Source organism: Lactuca saligna, chromosome 4 (assembly GCF_052625555.1).
Source record: "Lactuca saligna cultivar CGN05327 chromosome 4, ASM5262555v1, whole genome shotgun sequence".
In the NCBI taxonomy this organism is placed as follows: domain Eukaryota; kingdom Viridiplantae; phylum Streptophyta; class Magnoliopsida; order Asterales; family Asteraceae; genus Lactuca; species Lactuca saligna.
In genome coordinates, this window is record NC_136420.1 from 25,291,332 (window position 1) to 25,302,252 (window position 10,921).

Consider the following 10,921-nt stretch of genomic DNA (forward strand, 5'->3'; position numbering starts at 1 on the left):
AGTTATGTTATTTATGGAAATGTCGAGAATTTACCAAATAGGGAGAGTTTCTCATCGCCCAAATTTCAATTTGATTGAAATTTGGAATCAAGCAACTTGGTTGCATGATGAATGAGAAATTTCATATTTGGAAATTAGACAAATTCGTTGACAAAGTATCAAGTGAAGGACTAAGAGATCGAGTACACAAAGTTGTGTGTTGATCAAGTTCACCATAAGAGTAACAAAGATATTTGTCATGATTTACTAAAGGCTTAGTAAATATGATTACACTTACAAGATTAAGTATAGTTCGGAATTGATTAAAAGGGTTTAAATCAATAGCAAAACGAATAAGAATCAAGTAGGTAGAAAGATAAAAGTTTCTCCATTCTAAGAAGAAGGGAGAGTACCTTTTATGCTTTATGATAGGTCTTTATGATTAAGAACCATATCTCAATTGATCCTCTAAGTAAGTCTTAGTACAATTGTATGTTTAAGAAGAGGAATCAAGAATTGAATAAATGGTTAAATCAAAAGTCAATCATAATTCGTTCCAATAACAAGTCTTAAAGTTAAGATTGTGACAATGAGTGAAATTAAAGTATTAAAGGTTTATAACATTCATAAAATGTGGAAAGTTGTGATGTCTTGGATAAGACAAAGGCCAACTAGGACCAATTTATGAAGTGTTTTGATAAAAGCTACACTAACTCTTGAATAATTGTTTGTCAAGAAATGGTTATTGACAAGAGAATCTTATATGTCAAGGAGTCAGTGGGTTTCTTAATGGTCTTGGAAGGTTTTAAGAACAAATCAAATAAGCCTTATCGATCATCACTAGCACACGAGTTGAGGTTAACAACCTATCGTGTTGACATTATTTTGTTTCTGTGCTGTTCCAATTGAGTTAATTATGCATGTGAGTCCTATGAGTTCTCATTTTGAACGCATAAAAGGCAAAGCACCTTAATCAATGAAAGATACATTGATAGGAAAAGGTGAGCTGCTTAACTACTTGGAAGATGTGGTGGGCAGCTGTGCTACCATAAGGCAAGAAATCAAGATTAAGAAAGTTCGGTCCATATGAGTTTGAATTTGTCGTAAACTTTGGTTTTAACAAATTCACATGGATAGAAACACATACACCGTTTAAAATCTAAGTGTCATAAGATTTCCTCCTTCATGAAAATGATTGTGAGGAAATGCTTTCACTAAGAAAGGTTTTAATAAGATAGTGATTGTAAAATTGCATTCTCGAATTCGATTATGGTCACGGTATCCCTTTGCATGATTTGAATTGTGAGGTTTGGCAATTAGTCTTAATTGTTTAAGACACCCATATGAACTATCTAAGGCAAAGGTGTATAAGTTCAAGAAGCCTTGATAAAAGATTATCAAAGCATTAAGTATTAGAAACATGGAAATTCAATAGGTATTGTTTTTCTGAAAGTTAAGACTGTCGTGAATTGGTGTGTGGATTGTCTAAAAGAGTATTAGACATAAGTAAATGTTTGCTGCAACATTCATGAGTGCTTATGAATATGAATTTGAGCATTGGATTAAACCCACGTTCACTTGGATCACTCCATGAATTGTATCATGAGTGATTGGTGAGACAATAACATCTTATATTCTTGAAACCGAGATGTGTGAGTTGTATCTTTCAAATCGGTTGCACATTGATAATATGTGAACGCACTAGTAACTTGGTGTTATAAAACATATTGTTGTGTGTGATTTGGTTAGTAAGTGCAAGCAAGCATTGTATCAAAGTTTATACGTTCCTTTTATCCAAAGAAGGATAAAAGTGATATCTTTTGGGCCCCTCGATGGTTTAGTGATGACAAACGTAAATGCTCAGCTGGGCTAGGGCTAATTTGATTTGTTCAATTAGTCAGTTGTCATAAATCGGGAATCGAGAAATAGTACAAAGAGAATGATTAGAAATCATGTCTTATACGATATCTAGAATGGAGGAATATATGATCCCTTATCTAAGGACACGCGTATCTAATAGGATTAGAGTTGACAGCGGCTTTGGAAAGCTACGATTGCAGATCAGGATCTGAAGTCATACGCAGAATAGTTATTAGACTTATCCAAGTGGGAGACTGTTGGATTAGTGTCTAAGTCCATAACTATTTTGGTATGTACTTGACCCGATGGTGCATGGTCCTTTTGGGTTGCCTTCACCAAAGCAACTTGATTGGAGAAATAAATAAAGAGAGAGGTTATTATGATTTATTACTATGTTATAAGAATAATATATTAAAGGAGAAATAATATTTGTTTAATTAATATTGGTCAATAATTAATTAGGAATTAATTTTGTGATCAAGTGTAATTAATTAAACTAGAGGGGCTGATTTGTAATTATGTGATAGTTACAAAATAAGGTAAGGATTATCTTAAATATAGGGTGAACGAATTTAAGGAGATAATGCCTTAGAATTCGACTAGGATAAGGGTTTCTAAGACTTATCTTATGGTTACTTGGTGGGTAAGCAACTAGATAAGGATAAGGACTAAAACCCTAATCTTTACACCTATATAAACCCCTTAAGGCTCATGAATTCGTGTATCCCTTCCCAAGAAGTCCTAAGGACGAATTCCTACCTCTCTCCTCTCTCTTTATACCTTCTCCATTCGCTCTTGGTGTTTGTAAGCCATTAGAGGAGTGACACTTGTGACTCTAAGCCTTCCAAAGTCAATTCAAGGAGGAATTAGGATTGTTATTGCTAGATAACAATCAAGGTAATATCTTAAACCTAATTATATGTTAATATCGATTTCTATATGCTAGAATTAGGGTTTATAGTCTTGGATTCAAAGCATGTACAATAGAGAAACCTAGATCCAAGCATTAAGGTTTGTATGAGCACATAGGATGTCTTATGACCAAAACCCATCACATATACACACATAATTTTAGCTATATACTTGAATCTTTTAACCTAATCACAGATACAGACACAAACAAACAAATAACCATTCAGATCACACATACACATCAACCTACCAAAAACACATACACATACCCAATTGTGCCATGCCACAAACACACACATACATACATATACACACATACAGAGAGAGAGAGAGAGAGAGAGAAAGAGATGAACCAAGACCTATAAGATTGTTTTAATCAGTTAATTTCTTGAAACACTCCGTTCGATTAGCAGGTAGCATGTGTCAAAAACAAAATTTAGATAACAGGCTAAATTAGAACGAAAATGAAACTCAAATCAGTTAATATGAATAAAAAATAAGAAGCCAGATGCCTTCATTTTTATATCTTCGTTTCTGGTAAGCATCGTTGATGTAGAGAGGGAGAAAGAGAGACATAGTAATCTTATCAGAGAGTTTGAGAGAAGAGATGGCGAAGGGTTCTTATCAGACTCAGAAAATTAACACAAGTAGGCAAAACTTCCATCACATATTTTGTCATCATCACCACAATTCACAGAGCAGAGTTATAGTCCAGTCCAAACTCTAAAACATATGAGGACAGGTGGCATAACTCTAGTCTATTTGGCAGAGTACCAGCTTTGGGCAAATTTAGCATCGACTAATAGCTCAACTTTAAGAATGTTCTTCCCATCAAAAGGCTTTGACATGCAATCCACCACTATCTTCTTCGGAATGTCTGTCGACTATGTTAGCCCTTCCAATATCACTTCATCATGAACCTGTGTATGTGTGTTCCAAATCTCATTTATCTGTTTATTTTAGATCTTTCTTTAAATATAAAAAATAAAAGCGAACTTGTAGAAGCAACTTCCACCCAAGTTCTCTCAAATGAGCGTTCTTAGATATTTCCAACATGGCACACATAGCAACATCAGCAACACTTCCCTGTTCATAATATATATTTTCTTATATCAGATTTACTTGCTTTTTTTTTTTTAAAAAAAATTAGGCTGTTATGTTAGAAAATAAACCTGGATCCAGGGGGCATTTTGGTAGATGGAAAAGTGCGTGCACGTCCCAAAAATGTATATACACAATTACACATCCAATTCTGCGAGCTTCCTTTTTACGTGCTTCTTGCCGCCTCAGCACTTCTTCTCTACCTCCATACCATTGCGCAACCATTTATCTTGCTTCATTAACCGAAACCTTCCAATCATGCGATAGCCCAACAACAGTTTTCCCATACCTAATGGAAAAATTAAGCATCTTTTCTTTTCTCCCTTCAGAAGCAAACATATTCTAATCATAAACAAAACACTATTACTACATAATACTACCCACTGATAATGACAAAATATAACTCTTGGCATACCTTTAGAAGAGGATGAGGAACAGGTGGAGTTTCTTGACCAGGTTGAGGATGCCATTATAGAAGAACTTGTTTACTTTCAATGGCTTCACGAATGTAAGGATAAATATTCATTGCAGTTCTTGAATGAAAATCTCCACCAACTTCAAACACATCCAACATTGAAATAGAAGGATATGGATTAGGATTCTTATCATAGAGTTTGAGAGAAGAGATGGCAATGGGTTCTTCCACAAGTAATGCCTATTAATCGACTGAGATAAGAGATCATATATAAAGAGACAGAAGAGAGTAATTAGAGAAAGAAGAGATCCAAGTGAGCAATTAGAGAGACAGAGAGATTTAGGAGAAACGATGACAGATGGTATGCAAATGAAATTAGGGTTTTCCACATTTAGGTTTAGATATAGGGAGAAGGTATCGTTAGTTACGATCAAAGGAGTATGTGCACACGCTTTCGTTATGCTTAATAGGATTATACGTGATGTTATAAAAGGTATACCTCTTAATTTTCAAGAAATAGGTAATATGCTTAACAATATAGTAAAGATATATATATATATATATATATATATATATATATATATATATATATATATATATATATATATATATATATATAGGGCTGTAAGCGAACCGAACGGATAAAACAAACAAGTTTTTTTTGTTCATATTCGTTCCTTTAACAAATTACATTGTTTATGTTCGTGAACAAGTTCAATGAACATAAACGAACACAGATAAAAAAAAACATAGTTGGACATATATGAACATATAATATATTAATGTAATCAAACACGATTAAACATATATGAATATAAAATGAAATTATATGAACAAACATAAACGAACGTAAACGACCAACATCAACGAACGTTCACAAACATAATTGAAGGAACGAAACCATTATTCATGTTCATTCGTTTAACTAAACGAATGAGAATTTATGTTTATGTTCATTTATTTATTAAATAAACGAATATAAACGAACTTCCCGTCGAACGGTTCAGTTCGTTTACAACCTTATATATATATATATATATATATATATATATATATATATATATATATATATATATATATATATATATATATATATATATATATATATAGTCGAAGGTATTACCTAAATATAGTTATGTGATAGTAGGAATGTGATGAAGTTGAGGTTGCGCTAAAATGACATTTTTTTTAGTAAAGATGTAATGGAGTAGGGATGAAAGTGGGTTCAACCCGGACCGGATGGACCCGGACCCGGAGAACCCAAAACCGTTTAACGAGATTTTTTAGAACCGAAAACCGGACCGGTATATAGGAACCAGTTCTGGATCGGTTTCGGATACGGTACCGGGTAAAGTAAGTCTAGAACCGAAAAACCCGGAAATAGGAAAGTGGTTAAGGTGGAACCGGGTAAAATAAGTTTAGAACCGAACAACCCAGATTTCTTTATTTTTATTATTATTATTATTTTTTGTAATTACCTCAATCGCATAATCTTTCAACCGTTATAAAAAAATTACATTTAGGTTACTGATGACATTGATTTTTTTTTAAAAGTAACTTAATATAGCAAAGTTGGTTTAATATTCGGGACAATGACATAAAAACCCTTAAGTTTTCACAAAAATGTTGGTTTTACCCTTGGACGTATTTTAGGTCCAGTAAAACCCGAAGTTTTGTTTAATTTGTTCATTTTTACCCTTATCGGTTACTTAATGCTAGTAAAGCCCTTGAATTTTCAAAAATATTCGGATTTACCCTTAAGTTTTTCAAAAATGTTCGGATTTACCATTACCTTGATTATTATTTTGATTTATTATTATTATTATTATTATTATTATTATTATTATTATTATTATTACATTTTAATGTATAAAAATATTTTATACATACATTTTTAAATGTATACAAATATTTTTATTAATATAAATATATATTTAAAAATATATATACTTGTATTTAGTATTTATATACATTTGAATTCCCATATATTCCATTAAAAACATATTTATATATTAAAAAAGTATTTATTTGTATATAGTTGGTATAAATATATATTTATTTCATATAATAATGTATTATATACATATAAATATAAAATAAATATTTATATGGATTATATTGTATAAAAGATATATTTATATGTATTTGTACATGTTACTAACTATAAATATGTATTTATTTCATAACTATTTGAATAAGATAGTTTTTATACAAATGAAACACATATTTATATTTATTAAATGCAACTGAAAACGTATTTATACATTTCCAAACATATTTATATGTATTAAATACAAATAAACAGTGTATTTATACATTTAATGACATATTTATACATGTAAAAATATTTTTATTTGTATTTAATAGATATAAATATGTATTTCTTCTATACAAAAACTATAGTATGCATATAGTTATGAAATAAATACATATTTATACTTGGTAATATGTACAAATACATCTAATTATATCTTTTATATAATATAAACCATATAAATATGCATTTTTATATTTATATGTATATAATATATTTTTATATGAAATAAATATATATTTATACATACTAAATACAAATAAATACATTTTTAACATATTAATACGTTACTATAGGAATACATGAGGTTTCAAATGTATATCAATAAAATTATTTGTATACATTTAAAAATGTATGTATTAAATATTTTTATACATTAAAATGTATTAAAAATACGTAGTAATAATAATAATAATAATAATAATAATAATAATAATAATAATAATAATAATAATAATAATAATAATAATCAAAATAATCAAAATAAAAATCAATGTAAGGGTAAATTCGAACATTTTTGAAAAACTTAAGGGGAAATCCGAACATTTTTTAAAATTCAAGGGCTTTACTGGCATTAGGTAACTGGTATACTACTTGAAAACCAGTTTTAAGGGTAAAAATGAAAAAATTAAACAAAACTTCGGGCTTTACTGGACCTAAAACTCATCCAAGGGTAAAACCGACATTTTTGTAAAAACTTAAGGGATTTTATGTAATTTTCCCTTAATATTACCGTGAAATATGAGCTTTTAGTTATGTGATTGTAATATATATTGTACGTTCATAGGGATGAGTTAATTGTAACATGATTAGAAGTTTTATTAAAAAAAATAGTTAGAATAATTAAACAACAAAATGAATATATAACCTTTTGTAAAAGATCCACTCTAAATAGGCTAAAAGTTTATAGAACTTTAACCCATTAAGGCTTAAGCCAACAAAACAAGTTGATACTAAGAATAATAAAACTTTCGATTTCACTTTTTTGATCAAATATACTATATACAGTCGAATTCACTCAAATAAAACACCATAAGCCAATTTTTCAAAATTTCCTACAAATGACCAAATCACCCTTGTTAATTAAACCATTGTTTAATATATAAAACCAAACTTATAACCATCTATCTAATATTAATATTACATATAAATTATGGTTCTTACAAATAAAGTTCACCAGAGAGGGAAATGTAAGATAAGCTGAGATTTTGTTAGATGAATGTCATACTTATATATTCCTAATATATTCATTTTTTAAAACTTATATAGATTATGATAAAATATCCATCAACTTATAATCTTTTTTACATATTTATTTATATTTCCTATATAAAAACTTTATAAAACGTACAAAAATCGTTCCGAACCATTAAACCCGGTTTCGGTTTTTTTACATATCCGGTTCCGGTTTTTTTACCCGGAATACCCGTACCCGTTGGACCCGTACCCGAAATACCCGGAACCCGGATAAGACTAAATTTGGAACCCAATACCCGGACCGTTTAAACATTTTCCGGTTATACCGGTTCTGTTCCGGTCCGATTCCGGTTACGGTCTAGTTTTTCGGTTTTATAATTCATCCCTATAATGGAGTACTGTTGACCATTGGCGGAACGGGTTAAGAATCAGGGGTAGGCCACACTACTACTCAAATTCATTCGAGATACGTGATTTTTTTTATGTTGCAGAAGTTTGCCGAAGTGCTAGTCCAATTTGATCTACTTTTCTAGGTAAGTATTCATCTTATTCTGGTCAAATTTACTCCAATTAAACATAATTTCATAAAAATAGCCCCAAAATACTTGTTTTGTTGAATTTACTGCACAGAATCGTAAGTTCATATAAACTTGCCTAATTTGCCTGAACAAAACATGTTATACTCAACAAGTCTACTAGATAGAAGCATAATTTCCTACCAATCTAATCATTTGGATGTCACACTATTAAGCTTGTGTGTAAAGTTCACTAATTTAACACTAGCCCACCAACAATTCAATGAAATTCCTATGATAGCTTGGTTGTAAAGTTCAATAACTTACCACTGGCCACCAATTGCAAGTGACCTATGATGAAGCAAAGGTTTCTGTCTAGAGTTAACTCGGATGATTTGATCAGGAGGATAAGATATATTTACTCATCATGTACAAATAACCTCATTTAGTTTTATAAATAACACTACTTGTTTTGTCATCTAACATGGAATGGACAAAAGTGAATGTGTCTCAACCCGACATGCCCAATTGTCCTACTTTTTTTTCTTCTACAAGAAACATAAACCATCTTTATCATTAAGTTGATGAAATGGTAGGTTTTAACTTTTAAAGAAATCAACAACTTATTTGCTTTAACAAAATAAAATTTTGATGTGGTCTTGTAATGAAATTTATGCAGTACACTTTCAATGTAAGGTGTGAAGCTCTTAATCAGGTTCTATTGCTCTGATCCTTTGATTGGGGATGAAAGTATGGACACAATGGCCTAAAGAGAAAATATATAAGGTATGTCTTTTCTTTTTAGTTCATCTCTCTATATCGCCTCTGCCCTGTTCATAACCAATGAATTTTATGTGTTTAATTTTTTATTACTTTTTATATTTTACCTGGAAAAAGAATTGTTCTCCCTCTTGTTAAAATTTTTTGTTGCCGCAATTACAATGAGACAATTAATTAGTTAGAACTCATGAAGTAGGACTTATTTTCCTATTAGGATAGAACTTAATAGTTCTTAATTTACCGTTATGAACTTAATTAATATATGTTTGTATTTCATAATTATTTAATAAATCTAAAAATATATTTTATAAAAATATTTTACAGAGATTTACAATTTACAACTTACAAATATTTGTAATTAATTCGGTAACAAGAAGCTAAACTTTCCTTTTTCGAGTATAAGATACATTCAAAGGTGAGAGTAATTAATAGATTTAGAAAAAAAGTCTAATGATCTCCGATAAATATGGGATATAATATTGGCTCTTCATATTCTAATGTAAGTCCTTCCTATGTTTACGTAACAACAGCATTGCAGATATTTAATCATAAGTATCTAAAAACCATATAATTTCCTTAAATAATCACCTTCCTACTTGCATTACAAAATTTGCTCAAATCCAAAACTAACACTTCCGACCTGTATAAATATAGCCAAACACAAGGGCTAATCATTCATATCCGACTTCACATTCTTCTTCGTTTAGAGATTTTCATTGAAAGTCTTAATTTCTTTTTCGAAAGCAGTGGAAATCATGGCACAGGATGCAACAGGAAGTAACAAGCGTGTCCATTCTGCTTTATTGGGATATGAGGATGATGATACTGATGAATACTATCTAAATGTCGGGGAGGATGAGAATGAAGAAGAGGATGAGGCTCAAAAAGAATATTATCGAAAGAAGATAATGGAATTGTATGAAGAAAAGATGAAGAAGTTTGCTCGTGAAGATGCCTTAGCCGAGCAAATTAAGTGTGAAGAAAGCAAAAAGTTGTGCAAACATCCCACGAAGAAGATAAAGATGCAGCAACCTAAACCTACTACACAGATTGTGAGCAACCAGGTAACCCAGCAGTTGAAACAGTTCATCACCAATAATGAGATGAACGCAGTTGAAGAAACAAAAAGGTCCAAAAGTACTCCAACATTAGAGAAGAATAAAAAGGTGGAGATTGTGAAGAACCAGATAACCCAGGAGTTGGAAGAGTTCATTACGAATAAGCTGAAGGGGAAAGAAGCGAAGGTGGTGATGGAGAAAACATTGTACAAAAGTGATCTGGAGAAAAACCAGAACAGGTTGAATATGCCGATGAAACAAGTGATCGAACCGGATGAGTTCTTGAGGAAAAACGAGAAAGATGATTTGGAGAATGGAAAGGAGTTTGAGGTGAAATTGTGGGGGCCAAGATTGAAGAAGCATGAGAAGCGGATGATGTTGAAGATGTGGCATATGAAGAGCACCAGCAACTACGTCCTCAAAACCAACTGGAACCACTTTGTGATGGCGAATAAAAAAGATTTGGAGATAAACAAAAAGATTCAGGTTTGGTCGTTTCGCAGAAAGGAGAAGCTGTGCTTTGCAATTGCACGTTTGGACAGAGATGTTGACAGCCAAAACGACGCCACTTAATCCCACACCATTGAGTTCTCTTTTTCATTTAACTCTTTATTCTTGTTTATATTTAAATACTGCTCATTAGAATCTAGTATAGCTGCTTTAAATCAAGTACGTTTGCTTTAAATCAACAACTTTTCTTACATTTATGGACTAAACCCGAACATAAAAAAATCACCCTGTTCCAATATTTCATACGCTTCACGATTCGGGTGCATGGAATCGAAAATAT

At 31.1% G+C, this 10,921-nt stretch overlaps 1 protein-coding gene across 1 annotated transcript; it reads left to right on the plus strand.

The window, feature by feature from the left end:
- The first annotated feature begins 9,762 nt into the window (after positions 1 to 9,762).
- On the plus strand, positions 9,763 to 10,704 carry LOC145039391 (uncharacterized). The gene has a single exon (XM_078987456.1). It carries the CDS (start codon positions 9,829 to 9,831, stop codon positions 10,702 to 10,704), a length of 876 nt encoding a protein of 291 aa, XP_078843582.1. The 5' UTR covers positions 9,763 to 9,828.
- The last annotated feature ends 217 nt before the right edge of the window (positions 10,705 to 10,921 follow it).

Bases quoted from the DNA above. Each gene is read 5' to 3' on its own strand.
- LOC145039391 (XM_078987456.1), top strand. From the start codon at position 9,829: ATGGCACAGGATGCAACAGGAAGTAACAAGCGTGTCCATTCTGCTTTA.